The 19298-nt window shown below is 54.2% G+C and overlaps 6 protein-coding genes across 6 annotated transcripts; 4 read left to right on the top strand and 2 right to left on the bottom strand.

Annotated features, from left to right (window-relative positions):
• Positions 1-407: 407 nt before the first annotated feature.
• DICSQDRAFT_50422 (uncharacterized protein) lies at positions 408-1557 on the bottom strand (the record flags this gene model as incomplete). The annotated part of the gene is made up of 8 exons (XM_007362028.1): positions 408-583; positions 643-694; positions 743-797; positions 855-1031; positions 1084-1151; positions 1202-1212; positions 1267-1339; positions 1393-1557. The coding sequence occupies 8 exons, from the start codon at positions 1555-1557 to the stop codon at positions 408-410; spliced, it is 777 nt and encodes a 258-aa protein (XP_007362090.1).
• Positions 1558-1986: 429 nt separating this feature from the next.
• DICSQDRAFT_166476 (MFS general substrate transporter) lies at positions 1987-4059 on the top strand (the record flags this gene model as incomplete). Its single annotated transcript, XM_007362029.1, has 7 exons — positions 1987-2232; positions 2294-2351; positions 2412-2525; positions 2580-2703; positions 2761-2917; positions 2969-3747; positions 3819-4059. The coding sequence occupies 7 exons, from the start codon at positions 1987-1989 to the stop codon at positions 4057-4059; spliced, it is 1719 nt and encodes a 572-aa protein (XP_007362091.1).
• A 352-nt stretch (positions 4060-4411) lies between these two features.
• On the bottom strand, positions 4412-6550 carry DICSQDRAFT_51024 (mitochondrial distribution and morphology protein family 31/32; the record flags this gene model as incomplete). The annotated part of the gene is made up of 8 exons (XM_007362030.1): positions 4412-4692; positions 4743-4752; positions 4810-4882; positions 4943-5349; positions 5410-5738; positions 5802-6200; positions 6257-6309; positions 6360-6550. 8 exons carry the CDS (start codon positions 6548-6550, stop codon positions 4412-4414), a joined length of 1743 nt encoding a protein of 580 aa, XP_007362092.1.
• Positions 6551-7174: 624 nt separating this feature from the next.
• DICSQDRAFT_79648 (S-adenosyl-L-methionine-dependent methyltransferase) lies at positions 7175-8982 on the top strand. The gene is made up of 11 exons (XM_007362031.1): positions 7175-7274; positions 7338-7520; positions 7580-7748; positions 7801-7931; positions 7988-8034; positions 8089-8113; positions 8169-8337; positions 8399-8427; positions 8497-8681; positions 8741-8797; positions 8860-8982. The coding sequence occupies exons 1-11, from the start codon at positions 7221-7223 to the stop codon at positions 8897-8899; spliced, it is 1089 nt and encodes a 362-aa protein (XP_007362093.1). The 5' UTR covers positions 7175-7220; the 3' UTR covers positions 8900-8982.
• A 213-nt stretch (positions 8983-9195) lies between these two features.
• DICSQDRAFT_166479 (uncharacterized protein) lies at positions 9196-11813 on the top strand (the record flags this gene model as incomplete). The annotated part of the gene is made up of 10 exons (XM_007362032.1): positions 9196-9411; positions 9480-9671; positions 9741-9817; positions 9888-9974; positions 10034-10166; positions 10235-10323; positions 10373-10494; positions 10545-11332; positions 11391-11590; positions 11663-11813. The coding sequence occupies 10 exons, from the start codon at positions 9196-9198 to the stop codon at positions 11811-11813; spliced, it is 2055 nt and encodes a 684-aa protein (XP_007362094.1).
• A 352-nt stretch (positions 11814-12165) lies between these two features.
• Positions 12166-17914, top strand: DICSQDRAFT_99320 (uncharacterized protein). Its single transcript, XM_007362033.1, has 20 exons — positions 12166-12450; positions 12524-12718; positions 12772-12848; positions 12901-12981; positions 13038-13176; positions 13233-13321; positions 13384-13505; positions 13559-14376; positions 14441-14658; positions 14713-15120; positions 15185-15448; positions 15505-15699; positions 15760-15836; positions 15883-15969; positions 16040-16181; positions 16236-16324; positions 16375-16499; positions 16548-17290; positions 17363-17607; positions 17665-17914. The coding sequence occupies exons 1-10, from the start codon at positions 12262-12264 to the stop codon at positions 14852-14854; spliced, it is 2070 nt and encodes a 689-aa protein (XP_007362095.1). The 5' UTR covers positions 12166-12261; the 3' UTR covers positions 14855-15120; positions 15185-15448; positions 15505-15699; positions 15760-15836; positions 15883-15969; positions 16040-16181; positions 16236-16324; positions 16375-16499; positions 16548-17290; positions 17363-17607; positions 17665-17914.
• The last annotated feature ends 1384 nt before the right edge of the window (positions 17915-19298 follow it).

A 19298-nucleotide genomic window follows, 5' to 3' on the forward strand; every position in this document is an offset into this window, starting at 1 on the left:
CGGTGGCAAGTCCGCGTCGGATGCTGGACAAACCGGCGACATTCCAGAAGTTCCAGAAAAGGATCGAAGAGCTGCGTCATACACCACATCTTGAAGAGACTTCCAGCAAAAGATAGCATTCCATGGTCCGCTCATAAGACATCATTAAAACTACTGTACAGTTGGCAGCAGCAGATTACTGATAACGCAAAGCCACTTACAGGATCAGCGAATTTGAGGAGGGGGGGAGAAGGCAAATCAATCTCTCTGTGCATCATTCAGGAGGCGCAGGATGTTGATGACTGAGAAAGCGTGTTAGTTGCTCGTATATTGGAACCTACTAGAAACTGTACTCACAGAGGTTGATGAAGCTGCATGGAAGGGGAAGCCGTCAGTAACTATGGTTGTTCGAGAGCGAACAGCGTGACTTACTCGAGGTAGAGGCTGATAGATGCGGCGATATACTCATCGTACGAAAGCCTGCGGGTGATCATGTAGGTATCGTAGATGACGTATCCGCTGAAGAGCAAGCATCCACCAATCGCAAAGATGAGGTCCATAGTGCGACTGAATGGGATGATGATCCCGACAAGCCCAGTCATCACTGCAGAGCGAGTTAGCACGCCGCACCGTTGCGTGAACAATGAGCACAATAGGACTCACTGAGAGCGAATAGGCCTGCAAAGAGATAGGATCCGAGCCCCGAGAAGTCATACTGTGGCGATGTCAGTACACATCTTCGCCATGAAGCGGCAGCGCATACCTTCGACTGCAGGGTGAAGAGCGTGAGGCCGAGGAACACGCCCGTAGTAATCAGCCTATGGAATCGCACGAAGTCAGCGGAGCTCGCGCGGCTAAGATGAAGCTCCACTTACAGAGCCTGGAGTACGATCTCATTATCGAAGAATGCCGTCGTGATGCCGAGAGTGAAGGCTTCCAGCAAGGTGAAGGTCGAGAGCAGGACGTAATTTATGGGCTTGTCAAGGCGCTTCCAGTAGAGGAGCCCAAGGTTCACCAGGGTTCCGAAAAGTGGGACATAGAAAGACCATTGACTTGGCCATTTGGGTGACACAGACAGACATTCCGAAGTAAGACAGTACTCACTGCGTTACAACCCAGAAGATAGTGTCAGGGGATCTTCGGATGAGTCCTGCGACTATTGTGGTGGCAACCTGGGTTCGAATTGAGTAAGGGAGCAGCAAAGAGCTTGAGTGCAACGTACAATCTGGCAGACTGGGTTGAATGGCGGATGAGTAAGGGAACGCGCCCGAGAACGATTATACTCACATAGAATGGTGTAAACCTTGCGCACGAACTCATTCCGGATCTGCAGTGCGCACTCTGCGACAGTAGCTCCGTACTGACACCGTGGTCAGAAAGCCGAGATGATTAGATAGCATGAGTGGAGCTTACGAGGAAATCATCTGGGAATTCTCCCGTAGAGTGGTCATACACGCCAGATCTTCCGGCAGCCGACTGTCCCAGTAGCGGCTGGGTCGTTGGATCCTCGTACGTCGGAGGAGCAGCCTTTCCCGGGGTACCAGGGTAGGGGGGTGGTGGGTTGCTGTAATAAGCCATGATGATCGTAGCGAGGAAGAGAGAGAGCAAGAAGAGGAAGAGAGTCAAGGCCGCAGTCGTCCTCGTCCCCCCTGCATAATAGGGCGGCGACGGCGTCAGGGTCTCGCCGCTTCGAGAAGGTGGCACGTGCAAGGGGCACTGCACTGTGAGATAGGAGGGCGCCTATCTAGGGGCGCGCTATCTCCACGAGCTGCGAACACGCTTTCGTCAATCGACGAGAAGAGCACGCAAACCTGGTTCACGCCGCTGCGCTCCCAGAGGGCAGCTTCGGTCTCATAAGCTTATGTCGTTCGTATCAGAGATGCTGACAATTCTTCCTTGAATCCCGACTGCGACATATACCGCTCGCCTCGGGCTCATGGTTGCGCAACCATAAATACTCAGATACCCCTCTAGAGCCTATTCCACCCCTCTCGCCTATCTCTCGCCATGACACTAGCTGGAGGGTCTGTCGAACCACCCGCGGCGCAGGCGGCGCAGGATGAGACCGCCCCTCTCCTGGCGAAGCAGAGAAACAAACCGAATCCGCTGCCAAAGCTGCAGCTCGCTATAATTTACGCCATTAAGCTGACACTACCTATTACGCACACCCAATCCTTGCCATACTACAATGTCTTCATTGAGAAGCTCGCTGCCTCACAGGGGGCAGATACGGGCTACTACAGCGGACTTGCGGTTAGTACTCGCCCGAAGCACCTGTCTCCACCCGTGAAGCGATCTGAACGGCTACCCGCAGCATACCGTAGCCTCCGTCACACAGCTCACTAGCATGTTCGTCTGGGGTCGCATTTCCGGTAACTGATGCGCTCTCTCGAAGACGAACTGCGTCAGCTCAAGTACGGTTACCACTACAGATAACTACGGGCGTGTCCCCGTCATACTTCTAGGGACCGCGGGTATGGCAATCTTCACCGTCTTCTTCGGTCTTTCTGGGTCACTCACCAGCCTTCTGCTCAACCGTTTCTTCGGTTCGTTGCTCTACCGACATCCGTTTGTTTGACTAACTGACAGCGCCCGTGCAGGCGGGTTCTTCTTCGGCATTACTGGAGCTATCCATTCTGTTGTTGGAGAGCTCTCGGACGAGACGAACCAATCGATCGCGTTCCCGCTCTACGACGTCATCTCTGCGCTGGGATATGTCATAGGGTGGGCAGCCAGTTTGTGAGCAGGGCCAATCGCGAAGCTCATATGTCAATTCAACAGCCCATTAATTGGTGGCACCTTCGCGGAGCCGGCGAAGCAATGGCCAGATTTGTTCACCAATCCCTTCTGGACACAATATCCATACGTTCTACCATGTCTCATCTCTGCGGCGATCTCTATCGCAGCATCTCTGCTATCCGTGTTCGCCCTAAAAGAGGTACGATCTTTGTTGAGTGTTATTATCCCCTTAGGGCTTACAGTCTTCAAGACCCTACCGACAAAGTCTCCGAACACAGCAACAGTGCAAGCCTCAAGAACTGATGAGGAGCTAGAACCCCTTGTCGTCGAGCCCACTGCAGACATCATCATTGAGGTAGAGGAAATCGACTTCGAGCCACTCGGGGTTCGACAGCTCCTGTCCATCCCAGTCCTCCTCGCTGTCTTCACTTCGAGCGCAGCGCTAGGCTTCGCCGGATCCTGCTTCAACAGTGTTTTCGTCCTCATGGCCTACTCCCCAATCAACCAAGGAGGTCTCGCGCTATCGGTACGTCTTCGCCTCCCTGACCGCTCTTTCCTGCTTCTCGTGCTCATCGCCGACCTTACTCCGCCGCATCGTCTTCGCTCATCCCTTCACTCACTCCTCCATCTCGCATCTCAACGTTCCAACTCTCATGCTCCCACCGTGGTACCCCGCACCTTCAACACACATCTACCCTCCTCGTCGTCTTCCTTCCTCGCCCGCTCCCCCACATTCCCAAAACAGCCCTCGCAGATCGGCCGCGCGCTCTCCGGCATGGGCGCAGTCTCGATCTTGCTCAAGCTCTGCATGCCTGCGCTCCTCCGGCGTTACGGCACGCTCAACATGTTCGACTTCTGCATGTACTCCTGGGTCGTCGCCTTCGCGTCCCTGCCCCTCGCCTCGTGGGTCGCGCAGGCGTCCGCGGCCGCGGTCGACGGCCTCCAGCAGTTCCGCGACGCGAGCACGGGCGAGTGGATCTCGGTCGGCTTCGTGCTCTTCCTCTCGAGGCTCGGGTGCCTCGCGTTCTCGTAAGTTGCCGCACTCGTCTCGTTTGTGGGTGGAGCGATACCGGGGGCTGACGGATCTCGGTACGCGGCAGGATCATCATGATTCTCACGAAGGACCACACCCCGGGCACGACGTCGCTGGGCACGACGAACGGGCTCGCGGAGCTCTTCCAGTCTCTTGCCGGAGCAGCAGGCCCAATCGTCGTCAGCTCCCTGTTCGCGGTCTCTGCAAAGAAGCATCTCCTCGGCAGATATTTGTGGGTCGTGTTCATGGTCCTCGAGTCTGGCTTTGGTGCCTGGGTCGCATACAGGATCCGACGGTTCCGCGATTGAGCTTGAACGTCACCGTCAGTGTATGAGTAAGCGCTTGTATATTCACTATGCGTATGGAGGATTGGGAGGGTAATGAGCGGGTTGTCATAATGGTCGTTACTGGGACACTGGATAGTAGCCAGCTCTGTAAATAGGCGAGTAGGTGTATGTAACTGTACTTTTTCACTGTGCATGACGACGCATCCTCGCGAGCCACGATGGTCATGGTTTGCCAGGATAGCAACGCTATTCTGAACCCACTAGTCCTATCTGGCAGCAGTCCCCAAGGCAGCAATAGATGGGCGATGATGCGGGCGCGACCTGTGCCTATGCGAAGGAGCCCGAGGGAAAGAGAGCAGGGTCAACATGACATTCATTCGGACGCAGCAGGGTGTATGAGGTGCGGTGCGTGCAGCACAGATAGGGTATGGGGAAGCTGGAACACTGACTCCGACGGGAATCCGTTTTCGTAGAGCTCGCGCAGGGGCGCTGTCATCGGGTCCATGGCGGCGCGGAGCGTGGACATGAGCGCGCTCGCGGTCATCTGGAGGGACCATGTGCCGACGGCCTTGACGCGGCGGTGAAAGTTAGCTTGGGTGACGTGGTAGGCCATCGCTTCGTAGACTTTCATGGAGATTGCATCGATCAGACCAGCTGAGAGAATGTTAGTATCAGTCCAAAAACGTTTTTCAAGAGTGACTTACTCTCCCACATCTGCGAGATGAGGCAACTATTAGACGAGAAAGAGAAGCAGCATTCAACAAAACGCACCGTCCAAGATCCATCGAAATCCTCCAGATCCTGTACTACCCGACACCGGATGGGAACCAAGGTACGATTGGCACTGCAAACAACCCTCCTCAGTATTTACGTGGCTATATGCGCATACAAACCTGCAACTCACTTCATGAACGCGACGATCGGCCTGATCAGCGCATTGTTCACGTAGCTCATATCGCTCGTGAAGATCGGCACTGCAGCTTTCAAGTCCCTGAAGCGCAGATCGATGTCCACAACCACCTTCGGTCTGTCCTCTTCGATTGTCCCCTCCTCCTCTGCGTCCGAAGGCGCGCTCAACGGAGGCTTTGCGAGCTCGCGCTGCCCAGGGATGCGGTCCATAGCGACGGACGTGATCGCGTCGGCGAGCTCGCCGAGAAGGGCATTGAGCGCAGGCCCCTCGGATGGGTCGCGCGGGAACTTGATGTCGAGGACGGCATCGACCTTGCCGGAAGTGAGCCAGGAGAAGGGTCCCCCGGAGGTGGACATGCTCTGCATGTGGTCGATATTCAGGCCGTCCATGCGGAAGCGCGACTATGGTCCAAAATGGATCAGAATCTTGCATATGCAGAACATCGGGGATTGAGAACTGACCATGCGGCTCCATTTGCCGCCTTTGAGGTCCTGGTCCGTAGTCCGGCCTATGCTCTGCGGACGGTGCAAGCTAAATAGGCAGTTGTCGTACTGCCCGACGACGTTTTCTGCGCGGAGGAAATCGTAAAACGCCCATTGCTTGCGGAACGTTCCAATGTCCGCGCGGAAGATGGACGCGGTGAACGGCCGGAAATTGCCTGGCTGGTACACCGTGATGAGAAGATCCTCGATTTGCAAGGATTCAAGCTCGAAGTCGCCAGGCTGGGCTTTGTGGCGGAACGATGCTGGGTCGAGGGGATGGTCTGGGTCCCAAGTGACCGAACGTCGGTCTGTACGGTCCAGCGTTTATGGGTGAAACAACTCAAATGTTTCAAATATGGGTGACAGCATACCTAAGACACCACGCACACCCTTGACCACCGCGTCCTCAACCAACCCTTTGCCTTCAAACCATCTAGCGAACGAGAGCGTCACGTCGATAGAGTCTACGCTCAGATCGAACATGGAATAGTTCAGGTCATCCTCTGAGTGGTCCTGCGGGGCTTCCTCGTCTTCCTCTCCTATCCTTCCATGGTAGGAGGGATGATTACTCAGGTCGTAGCCAGCCGCAACAGCATGTCCGGAGTTGCTGCTCAGCTTTTGCCTATAGAAGTTGTCCGGACGACGCGTGACGAACACATTCTTGAAGGATATGCGCGAGTCTCTCCACTTCGGGACGATCGCCGATTCGAAGATAATCGTGATCCCCGTTTCGGCCGTGAGGTAGTCGCTGAGAGCGCGAGCAATGTATTCTGCAGCACGGAGTTCACTTGCATGCTCACGATGGCCGTGGAAGTGTGAGGCGTACCTTGCAACCGCAAACTATTCGCAGTCGCAAACACAACTGAGAAGAAAGTGGTGCTTAAAGGAGGTCAGGATGCGAAGCGCAAAACGAGGGTAGAAAGACCCACGTTCCGACGAAAAGCCAAAGCGTCTGGCTCATGAGGAACCATGTGAAGAACGCGGACATGTCGTCCGCGTTGTACCGCCTGAAGGACCGGATGGTAAGCCATTTGAAGCGAACACGCATCCTTTGCCAAAATCCGTCCGCTGCCTTTAGGAAGTCGTCTCGCGTTGGACGCTGCAAGTGCGGTAGAGACATGGCCAGCCTCCTGAACAGCCGTGGGTAGTGTTCGTAGCTTACGCTCTCGTTGCCCTCCTTTTGTGACGAGTTGGCCTTGTCCTTCTCAGGCGGTTTGCCATCCTGCTGGCGAGTCCCTTCGGACGGTTGTCGAGGTTGAGAATCATGGAGTAAGGGCCTTTGAAACGAAAATTGCCGGAGGGTGACACGAGCCCTGACTGTGTGAGCAGGCGAGGATGCGAAGTGCACGCGCGCGGAGTACGAGAGAGTGGAGACTGGAGACAGATGTTGGCGGAAGAAGTTGCGTATGATGGTGTATCTGTCGAAGGCTGCACCACGACTGGTGTGTTGCAGCAAGATACGCTTCATTCCGTGCATGAGGCGACCGGGAGGACGGTGGTGAGCTTAGAGCATAGGACTAGGAGCATCTGCTCACACGAGCCAGACGCAATTGCAAGAGGGACACGCCGGGCACTCGCGTAAATCGACCGAAGAGTCTCTTCACGTGATCTCGTTTGCGACGCGTCTCGCAGCGACGAGGTCCTGTTTGCGTCGCTGGTCGCAGCGGCGGAGCCCTTGACAGCAATGGAATTGCGCTCCGTGTGTACGCATCAGCCGAATAGCCCGACAGCGATGGCACACCATCTCGCCTCCTCCCTCGCGACCGCTGTCTTTCCCACTCTCTCACATCATGCCAGCACTCACCGACAACATTCTCGAAGTCGCTTACCGCCTCTTAGACAAGGTGAGCCAGCGGTTGCGCCCACCCTCTTCTGATATATGCGGGTGGGCTCACCTCCGATGGCAGGGGCTGGTCCCCGACTTTGTCCTCAGACCTGCCATTAGGGCGCTCTGTCGCCAGAGGCTTCGCGAGATAGACCACGGGTCTTTTGAGGCAAACTATGCCGCTAAGATGCAATGGATAGAGAGTGTCCGTGCCAGGTCGAAGATTGCAGACCTGACAGAGAAGGCGAACGAGCAGCACTATGAGGTACGTGGCAAGACTCCTCCGCAACTTCCGTAGGCACTCTCATAGCAGAATGCTGTTAGGTTTCTACGGAGTTCATGTTATCGTGTATGGGACCCTGCGCTAAGTACTCATGCTGCCTATACCCCACTGGGAAAGAGACATTAGCGGAGGCCGAAGTGCTCATGTTGGAAAGCTACTGCGAGAAGGCACAGCTGAGGGACGGTCTTGACATACTTGACCTAGGCTGCGGTACGTGACTGAACTAATCGTCCGATGCACCATGATCTCACAGCACTGAAAGGGTGGGGGAGTCTTTCGCTTTACCTGGCGCAAAAATACCCCAAATCACGCATCGTCGGTCTTTCCAATTCTTCAACCCAAAAGATACACATAGACAAAACCGCAGAGGCTCGCGGTCTGACCAACCTAGAGGTCCGTGCTGACTGAGCCATGTACGTCTGAGATAGGAGCTCTCACCTTTTTCAAAGATCATCACGGCCGATGTGAACGCCTTTGACTTCAATGGCTCGAGACAGTAAGTTCTTGAAACCTAGCGTATATCCAATCGGACTCAGCTCGGCCCTTCAAGTTTCGACCGGATCTTGTCCATCGAGGTATGTGTCACTGCAACCGCACAGAGACATGGATAGATCAGCTTGTGTGTATCAGATGTTCGAGCATATGAAGAATTACAAAATGCTGATGGCCAAGGTCGCGTCCTGGCTTCGCCCCGACGGTCCCGAAGACGCGCTTTTCTTCGTCCACATATTTTGCCACCGCACGACCCCATACCACTTCGAGGAGGGCGACGGCTGGATGGCACAGACGTTTTTCTCAGGTTCGTTCTTCTACAAAACGCTCGAAGATGCGCATACAGTCAACTCACCTCTCGCATATAGGTGGCACTATGCCGTCGCATGACCTACTGGTGTGTACTCAGCTTCTTCCGTTTGAGGTGCGATGACTCGGACTCACCTGGCGAATCAATATCGCATAGTTGTACTTCCAAGACGACCTCACACACGTCCGGAGCTGGTTTATCAACGGCAAGCACTACTCGCAGACATCAGAGCATTGGCTCAAAGCGCAGGACGCCAATGCGAAGGCAGGTCTTGCTGAGCTCGAAAAGGACGCCGTTGCGAAAGGCCTCGATAAGGAGGAAGGCAGGAAAGCATTCTATCGGTTTGTGCCATAGCATGAACTGCTCTCTCCCCTGTTTCTGATGTAACTGGTCGGTTCAGATTCCGCGTCTTCTATATCGCTGTCGCGGAATTCTTCGGGTTGCATGGAGGCAATGAGTAAGACAGGCTTCTTCCGAATACTCATCTTTGTACCGTACTGATGGATAATGCGTCCCCAGATGGGGTGTTGGTCACTACTTGTTCAAGCGCAAGTCGTAGATGGTACTGTTTCGTGTCGAGTCCTCTGCACTTGTCTGTCAGCTGCTCTGCAATAAAGTGGCGTAACAGAGTGCAGACGCACCTCCCAGAATTGTAGCACGCAACGGATCCATGTGGCGAGATGCAGGTAGGTTCAAGTCGCATGTGCTAAAGTTGGACGATGCCTGCCCTCATCACCATCGGTTCGAATCTGAGCGCTCGCGGCAACGACAATGACACCGCCACAATACCTCTACCCTCCGGCCCGTTTTATGCTGAGGCCTCTCAGAACTCACCTCCACCTCATCACCTTCGCTATGCCTCCTCCGGCTAAGAAGGCCAGACTCGACCACAGAGACATATCCAACGTACTCCATAATGACCAGATAGCCAACACCAAAGCCCTGCCGCAGCAGGCTACATCGCAAGGGCCTCGTCGCGTCGTGGTTAGGACCAAACACCGACCTGTAGGTCGACAGAGTCGGCCGAAGCTCAGGAAATTGGAGCAGATGCCTCTGGACATCCTCTATGAAGTGCGTCGTCTATATCCGCCACATATTCTCTTGCAGGCTCACCCGCTCGCCCCCATGCGTCGTCGCAGATCTTCCAACACCTCTCTCCCCGCGACCTCCTCAACCTCGCGCGGACCAGCAAGGGCTTCCGAGCTGAACTCATGCTGCGCAGTAACGCCTTCTTGTGGAAGGCATCGCGGGCGTTGGCTGAGCTCCCTGCCCCTCCCGAATGCATGAGTGAACCCGCGTTTGCCAATCTTCTCTTCTGTAACCACTGCCATGTGAGCGTCCCGACCGCTGTCGAGCGCTTGGCGAATACATTTGAGCTGACTCCTCGCCTCCGTTGCTAGGGATGCGGGAAGACTAGCCAATCTCAGATACTTTGGCCTATCCCGGCTCGATACTGTCGGGACTGCAGACAGTCAAAGTGAGTGCTCGGTTTAATGGTACACCCTTGTCTCCACACCAGAAATTCTGACTGCATGTCCCTGCCGCAGGCTGAGCATTGACCCCTCCGTCATCAGTGGTATAATGTCAGAAGCCGCTGTCCGTGTAGAGGATGTCGTGCTCCATACTCGAATCAAGTATGTCTGACCGCCACAGCTCTGTCTTGGCGCAAGAAATCTGACAGTCTTTGGAATAGCGGAAAGGGTGCCGAGCTGTTCCATGTACCTGAGCTGGGTTGTATCGGGACGACATGGGAAACTCTTCAAGATATCGACACAAAGCGTCAGTTCATCAAGGAACGCACTGAGACAGCGGTACTGTGGAACGAGGTACGCCTCAGATCGCATACTAGACGCACGGTCCTCCGGCTGAACGGCTATGCTGATATTGGACACAGCTTGCACCAAGGCTCGCCAGGTGGCTAAGGGACTACCAGAGACTACTGGATGCAGACAAAGATGTGCTTATGAAGAAACGTTGTGTTGCGTATGTCTGCGATCTCGAAGACTGCTTCATATCACTCATACGCCAATAGCGCCATGGCGAAGTTACGCGCAGACGGCTGGGACAACGAGATAGACATGATGACTTGGGGTAACCTGGTCAGGTTATCGAATTTGAAACAGCTGGCTTCGAAAGCTGAGTTGACCGACAAAAGTGAGCGACTATCTGCTGTTTTCCTTCTAGCGGTGGTTCACGGATCGTAGGCTGGAGAGACACACGTAGTGAAGTCATACAGTTCATGTCTCGGTTCCGTCGCCCGTCGGCACCCGTTAACGAATACCGGGACCGAGTACGCTCGCGGCTTCGGCTCCTAGACCGCGCGCTGTGGGACTACCGGCGTTCGAAGAGGCCAGAGAACGCGGAGTACGAGACGGAGTGTGGCATCCGGTTCGGCGACCTAGCTGCCACGAAAGAGGTACAAGCGCTGCTGGAAGATCAGTCCTCCGACCTCACGCGGGATGTCATCCTCACTCGGCTGGAGCACATGATCCCATCCCTGGCAGATACCTGGTTCGAGCAGTGCAAGTCCTCGCACCTCTCCATCGCGCAAGCCGGTCTGGAGGCTGCTGGTGTCGCAGCGGTGGGCGAGCCTCTCAACCTCGCGATCGTGTCTTTCCAGTGCCTTGCTGAACCACGGTGTCGTATGGAACTCAACTTACGTTGGCCGCAGACCCTCAGCCACGACTGTTTCCGCGATGCGAACCTTGTTGATGGCCCTCCGCCTCGTGCGAACAAGTACGAAGAAGAGGTTTGGAAATACCTCCAGGAACTGGGTTGGGACCATGCGAAGTGGACGATACGCAGACGCTTCCAAGCCGACGCCCTAAAGTTCGCTAAGGGCATTGAGGATAGGAGCCAGATCGTCTCTTTGTGCGGGCTGGATCCGACCACTGCAACGGTGCAGGACATGAACAACCAAGGTGCTCGCTTTGTCTGCAGCATCTGTTCGAGCCCCGAAACCGGGCGGGTAATTTGTGACTGGACCCGCATGGTGAGTCCAGATTCCGTCCTCATCGCTGATCTCGTAGTGCTTAACGCAGTTTGTGTAGTTACGCCATGAGAAGACGGATGAAAACGGGTTTCATCGGCAACGAAAGGACGCTCTCGGGAACCACTGGGTTCGGCTGCCAGACCAGCTCGCCGCACAGGCTAGATCGCTGGAGTCTACGGTGACATGGAAGGAATATACGTGTATATGGTGTCACCACTCTACCGAGATAACCGGAATTCGTCAACACCTCCAGCTTCGGTGAGCGTCCAGCCTAAGTCATGCTACGACTATCTGCTGACCTTTGCTTCGCCGGCGTGCTTGCATGACAAGACACGAGAAGGCGGAGCCAAAGCTTGGCGTGGACTACTATTGCTGCGAGCAGAGGATCAGAGAGGTCTCCATATATCCTGAGAGCCTGCTGCAGGACCCGGAGGCCCAAGCAACGGTCCGTGAGGGACGAGGGTTCTTTGCGAGGTTCTGAGGACGACCTGAGCTGAGGATACATGTGGTGTTGAGGATGCCCCGAGGAGCTGAGGATTCCTTCGGGTATCCTGAGTTAGTATTATTCAGCTATCCCGGGACGCTGTGACCGCTTGAAAGCTTCGGCTTTGCTGAGGAATCCTTAACATCTGACCCATGTTCCCTCGCAATGTCCGCATCTAGAGATCCTGGCTGTACTTTACGAGCACTGCATTGACATGATGACATGGTGTGTGCGGTGCGAGCAAGCTCGGAGCTAGCGCCGGCGTTACCGCAGTGTCGGGTTGGATAAGCACGGAAGTACTGGGGACAGCAGGCGCTCATGTTAGGTTCTGCCGCGAGCACTTGCGTGTGTGGTCATGGTCCATTCACGCCGGGGTATAAGTACGCAGGCTGTATGCCCTGCAGTGCTTGGACTTATCTCCACGCACTGCTTGCCTTGCTGAAATATGGCTCCGCTAGTATTGGCCAACGACGACTATCTGGGAACTCGTAACAAGCGTCTCGACTCCGATATAGAAACTAGAAACACCACGGGGGCCGGCGCCATCGTCGTATCTGGATGTCGTCGACACCTTCGCGGGCGTAGAGGAGGGCTGAAAGACCTGCCTCATATGCCCCTCGATGTCATCTTCGAGGTCATTTCTCCCGCGCAGGTCACTTGTTGTATGCGCATCGGGCTAACTGTCTCCTCGTTGATATGTCATACAGGTACTGTCTCACGTCACCACGAAGGATCTACTGGCCCTTTCGCGATCCACGAAAGACTTCCGAAGACTCCTGCTGGACCGCCAGTCGACGCGCATCTGGAGACAGTCTAGGAAGCAGCTCGAAGGGCTGCCAGAACCGCCATCTTATTTGAACGAACCTGCGTACGCGAACCTGCTGTTCTCCCCGCATTGTCATGTGTGTAGCTTTTCTGCGTCTCATTCAATCCCCCACCGACTCTTATTGTGTAGAACTGCTTGAAAGTGAACATCAACACTGTCCTCTGGTTATTTTCGGCGAGGTACTGTAATCCATGCAAGAGGATTTTGTGAGCAGGATGTTCCATGCTTCACCTCTTCAATACTGACTAACATCTGTAGGTTCTCTGCAGACCGCAACGATGTTGAGACCTTGCTCCGAGAGGTGATGGGCGAAGCTCGTGGTGGAGAGAGCGCTCTTAGGTTGGGACGGTCTATCGAGTGGTCATTGAAAGTTAGTTGATCCAGCGTGATCGCAGATACATCCGGCGACATCAGGGCAAATATCACACGGAAGAAGTAGCTACCATTCGGAACGAATGGGTCCGGCTCAAGACTGATGAAGAGAAGGAGGCATACAAGGACAGGCGGAAGGCGTTTGTGGAGGAGTGCGAGAAGGTGCGCGCCGTTTCCGCCAGTCCAGCGTGTTCACTTGAGTCAAATTTGTCGAAAAGTACGCCTCGCTTCTCCCGCACTGGAGGTACTCTTATAATGAAAGGCTGTTCCGGGACAAACTGGACCTCAGGGCAGCGCGCTTCGAAGCGTATGTCGTGGAGCCTATCGCTCATCATTCATGGCTTTCCTGGCTAATTTCCCATTTTCTAGGATTAAAGACAGACTTCGCGAAGAGGGTTGGGCAGATGTGATAGATCACTTGCACTTCAACGACGACTGGCGGTTATCCAACCTCAAAGAAGTCAGTCGCACTACCAAGTTGACCGACAATGGTACCTGATCCCTCATCCAATTTGAGAGCCCCTAAGCTGATGAGGTGACATAGGATGGAAACACATTCGACAGTCGATCGTGGATTTTGTCGCACCCCTTCGGCTGGTATACGTTCGGAATCGGCTTACGCGTGTCTGCGAAGCTCGGCTCGCGTCCATCCGGATGACCGAGGAGAAGCTCGTGAGCATGTACAGGACAAGACTCCGATACCTTCGGGAGCTATTGGACAGCTGCCAGCTGGCGGAAGACCGCCGTACCGCCGAGTCAGACCTGAAGCCAGGCTTTGCCGAGTTCGCCGACATCCCCGAGATCAAGAGCCTTGTCCGAAACGAGATGGACGACATCACTCCAAATGACTTTCTCGCTCTGCAGGGTCGGCTGGCCGATCTGATCGTCTCGTGGACAGACCACTGGCAAGCTGTTTTCATCCAGAAGGCACTTGCGGCGGGAGAATTGGACGATATCATAACTCCAACGACAAGCCTCCTCGACCTTGCGATCGTTTCATTTGTCTGCCAGTCATGCCGACAGACTCAGCTTCGCTGGCCGTATGTACTCGCTCATCGGTGCTTCCGGCAGATACCTACGGTGTTTTCGGTAGGCAGGAGGAAGACGCACGGCACGTATAGCCGCGCCGTGTGGGGGCTTGTGCGTTACAATAACGACGCACCATTCGAAGGAGGGCAGCATGCAATCTTCAGCCGGCATGTCGCTATCACTCGTGCGGTCATCGCTGCCTGCGGTCTAGATGCGAGCACAGCGACATACGGAGAGATGGAGAACTGCGGGGCACGACTCGTGTGCTCGTTTTGTTCGATCCATGACCGGCTAGCAGAAGGGAAATACGGCGTATTTGCATGGCAGGCAGCGGTAAGTAGATACCCCCACGAATCAATCCGACAGTCGACTCACTCCTCTCTGTCCCTTTTGGCAGATCTATCATTCGATCAGCTCGCACCCCAACTGCCACTCAGGATCCGTCGATGACTGGGAACGCATCTCAGATAGCGACGCAACGAGGGTTAAGGAACGTGAAATCTCACGAGCACTGAACACCATTTCCTCCTTGGGAGACTCCGACGTCGTTCTCGGTTGTACGCAATGCAACTATCACGGAAGTCTTGCCGAAGTTCAGGAACATGTGCTCTTTGAGTAAGTCGTCTCGACAATGCTTGCCTATGTTATCATCTGATTGATGACGCGAAGCCACTGGCTCTGGCTGAACAAGCCACTGGTCTCGGATGAGCTGGTGCTCAATGAAGATGATGTTTACGTTCATCAAGACTCAGCGCACATCATGGAATTGACCCGCTTCGTCCAATTAGAGATATCTGAGGAATGCTCCTGAGTTGAGGGCCTTCATGGCGTCTGCACTAGGACATTGCATTCATGCTATGTACTATCTTCTCATTCTGTCGGTTCACAGCATCCGCATTCGTAAAAGCTCCCATCCATGCTGCTCCATCTGGACAGATCTGGACCCTTGGAAGGGTTCCATGTCTCATCTGATACAGCATATTAGCACCGGGTGCGCGCTCCTTCTGAGAATGGAAGGATGTGTGGTTCGTGCGTCTCTGGCGGCGTGCGTGTTCTTGCGACACGTTACGGTGGAAGGTACATGAGTTGCCCCATTTGCCATTCCGGAGCTAAATGTGGTCTTGACGCGCCCGGGTCCTAGGAATGAGTGCTACCACTGACACGTGTGCAGCGCGAGTCTCTTGACCACCACGCCCTCTCATCCATGTCGGCCCATGTTGCGAGCATTGACCTCCAGGTCGCCAAAAACCTTACTCCTCAGCCAACCTTCGACATGTCCGTAGGCAGAGCAGACTCATCTGATGCAACTGGTTTGATCAGCCTTCCTGGAATTCGACGCCACCTCCGCGGCCGTAGAGGAGGGCTGAAAGACATGCCTGCGATGCCTCTCGATATATTATTTGAGGTGAGTTGGAGCTTGGGCTGGTCATTACCACCATTGATTCCGACGTGATCTTCCAGATCTTTGGAGTCATGTACCCCCGCGATCTGCTGAACCTTGCACGGACGACCAGGAGCTTCAGGACACTTCTCATGAGCAGGAGGTCTACGAGCTTCTGGACGGAAGCCCGCGAGCAGATCGAAGGGTTGCCCAAACCACCGTACTACTTGAGCGAACCTGCGTACGCGAATCTGCTGTTTTTTCCGCATTGCCATGTAAGTGCACATGGCCTGAGCCCTGCCTTTTTTCCCCTCCGCAAACCGAGATAGCCGTAGAATTGTCTCAAGTCCAACATCCATACCGTCATCTGGGTCTTTTCGGCGAGATACTGCAGAAGTTGTCAGAAGGATTTGTGAGTCTTACATCGAAACCATGCAGCATCTACTCATCTCACACAGGTTGACCACGAACCATAAAGACATGGATGACGTCCTGTGGAAGATCGCAGATGGCAATCCCTCCGAATGGAATGATCTCAGATACAGGTATGAGTAAGCCGCCTGTGCTTGTTCCCTCCGGTCCTCTCCGAAAAGGAGCTAATGCCAAGCATCGTAGGTCTCAGATCTTCAGACGATATAACGGGAAGATATTCAAGCCAGAAGTGGAAATGATTCACACCCAATGGGCTGCACGAGACGGCGATGAAAAGGACGCTTATTTGAACGAGCGGAAAGCTTTCGTTGTAGTGTGCCGAGAGGTAAATATCATCGCATTCTTCATCAAAGGGATCGACTTGATGCCATCGTCATAGTACGCACAACTGCTCTCTGAGTGGAAGGAGGAATACCAGACGATAAAATCCGCTGAACTGGATAGCCTGAGGTTGGAGCGTCTGAGCTCGTGCGTATCTGCTCCCCAATCTTATTCTACAACTTATTCTTTGGATGTAGGGTGAAAGTAAGACTTCGCGAGGAAGGATGGGGGCACGCACTGGATGACATCAATACATATACCCTCGACCGTAGATTGCTGACCGTCAAGGCCCTAAATCGAGCTAGCAAGCTGACTGATCAAGGTCGGTCAACTTTCAATCGGATCTAGAGTTTAGGCTCACGTAGCGAAGCATGGAAAATTATGCGCACATCACTGATAGGAATCATGACGACGTTCAACGAGGAGCGGCTCGATCGCAAGTATAACGCTAGACTGAAATATCTCAAGGAAGCTATTCAGACCTATCGAGCCTCGCATTTTCCACGACGCACTGCCGAATCAGACCGTGAACCCGGTTTTGCAGAGTTTGCCCATCTGCCTGACTTCCGGGACTTGATCATGCAGGAGGAGCCCGATGACATCGTCCAGGCATCTCTTCTCTCTCTCATAGACGACATTCCCAACTACACTGCTGCATGGGTGTATCGTAACGAAGAAGTGTTTGTCCAGAAGGCATTGACACAGCTCGGCAACGACTTCGAGGTCCTATCGACGTACCCCCCTGCTTTCCTCAGGCTTGCGATCGTATCCTTCACTTGCACTCAGTGTCGCCGCCCCCGTCTCAGGTGGCCAGGCATACTCGCACATCACTGCCTTCGACAAAGCTCTGTTCCCGACCATACGGTTAGCAGCGCAATCAAGAACTACGAAGTCGCCATCCTCCGCCATACCAACAACGACTATGACGCCCCTTTCCAAGGTGAAGAGCTGACAGTCTTCGACCAAAACGTCAACATCACAAGAGCAGTCATCTGCGCGTGCGGCTTCGACCCCACAACGGCTACGTACGACGAGCTGGAAGGGTGCGGGGCTCGCTTCGCTCCCTTGGGCGCAGATATGAGCAGGAAGCCAGTTTATGATTGGCAAGGAGTAGTACGTCCGAATACTTTCCTTGTGATTAGTCGCAACTGATAGCCTGAAATCTATTCACCTCACTTTGCATAGATCCGGTATCTGATTGACCACCAGGGAATTGAAGTCGAAGAAGAGGGCGACATTATACTCTCCGATTACTTCGAACGAGTCTCGGATGCCGACGCTGCGATCGCCATACAACACGAGCATTGGTTTGAGTCGATGACTGCGAACACCGAGCATGCCTTATCGCTCAACGACATGAAGGTCTTCGGGTGTACCCTTTGCCCTGCCTGGGGATACCATCCTGCTATGCAGACTCACTTGCGAGATAAGTGAGTTACACAACGGCTCACTGAAAATACTCTCACCTGATCTGAATCTACTCTTAGACATAACCCCTGGGGCAGTCTTCCCTTGCGCATGGAGTCGCTTGTATATTTGCACGAGGATTCTAAGCCTCAGGGTGCACCGATGGTCTTCCTCAACTTCGGATTGCCGGAGCTTGAAGAGTGAGATTGGGTGTCCGTAGGAGACTGTCCAGGCTAGTGAATTGCTGGTTAATCCCTCTTTCATATCAGCGTTGCTCTATATGCTTCCTTATTTAGCTAGTGACACATCACTACATGCATAAGAGACAGATGAATCTGTACTGATCGAATACTCGTCGTTACCGCTGCCGTGAAGGGAAGCGCTTGAAACCTGAAGGCTAGGACTTCTATACACCCAAAATAACCCGCGTAGCAGTGTCGTTGATACCCTCAGAACCAGAAAAGGATTCCCCGAATGACCGTGGCCCCACCGCAGTATGTATGCCGCTTGCCTCATAGCCCATAGAGCGACGTGATGTGGGGACTGTCACGATTGACGTTGACCATGCTGAGAGCGATGGGGTACTGTTCAACAGGTGGGCCTCGGTTCCATTGCGTCGATTAACCGCCCCGCTCCCATTGCCGGATTAGGTTTATTGGATACAGAAGATATTGACGCGTCAACCTCCACCGAGGCTTCCCGTTTCGTGCTTCGGGTAGTCTATCAGCCAAATTCTCGTTCAGTATGTTTGGCTGAGCTCAGAATGTAGACCCTAATACCTCTTCGTCGAGACAAACCGGGGTCGTTGGAGCCTGAGGCACGCTCGCATTCGACGAAGATGGCGAACCTTTCTCCTCGAGACCGTCATGAGCTGAGACGCTTGGCCCCTCGGTCTGTTTGCCCTTGTCTGCATCAAGTCGCTCGACCTCGCTGCGTCCTACGTTCTCGTGAAGCCCGTGTGGTCGCGCGTAGGAGTTGCTCATAGAAGAGGTGTGCTGAGTTGAGGAGAGCTTCCGTCTATAAGTGGGCACAAAGGTTCCCCGCTGAGCAGAAGCTATCATCTCCGTCTGTCCTTTCCATTCAAAATACTCGTCCAGGGTCTTCGTATCGCCCAAGACAAGACGTCCAAGTTCACACAGCTTCTCCCGGAACGCCTAGTGCAACATAGGTCGACATTCGGAGAGGAACAGGAACACTAAGGATTCATGCTTGCACTTACCGAGCTCCGAAGTATGTCCTCAATCGTAGAAGTGCCGAGTTCGGCGAGTACGGACGTGGGTGACTGTGACACATGATCATCTTCTGCCACGCGCACTTTCGTCGCCATCTCAGGTTGCTTGTGAGCCTGTGGGACCGGCTCTGGTTCTTCTGCAGGCCTACGTATCGGTTGTGGGTGCGTCGCAAGCTTCGCAATGCATGTTGCCAATCGGGCGATGTGTTCTCTTGAGTCGTAGCTTGGGTCTCCAGTGCAGTGATCTGGGTGTTCAACGCGATGATCTGGGCGGCTTGGTCCTTCGACAGTTTCTCGAGATAAAGCAGTCTGAGCGTAGACACGTTCTCTTCGTCCATACTGCGGCAGTTCAGTTGTGGGATGTGGTCGAATCCAGAGTATACGACGGTGGTGGGAGACCAGGAAGCCGTCGGCCACTATGACGTAGCTCGCTTGGAACGAGGGCAGATTCAAAAGGTTTTGAAAGGCTTCCGTAACAAGAGC

The sequence above is a fragment of the Dichomitus squalens genome, assembly GCF_000275845.1.
Source record: "Dichomitus squalens LYAD-421 SS1 unplaced genomic scaffold DICSQscaffold_3, whole genome shotgun sequence".
NCBI lineage: Eukaryota > Fungi > Basidiomycota > Agaricomycetes > Polyporales > Polyporaceae > Dichomitus > Dichomitus squalens.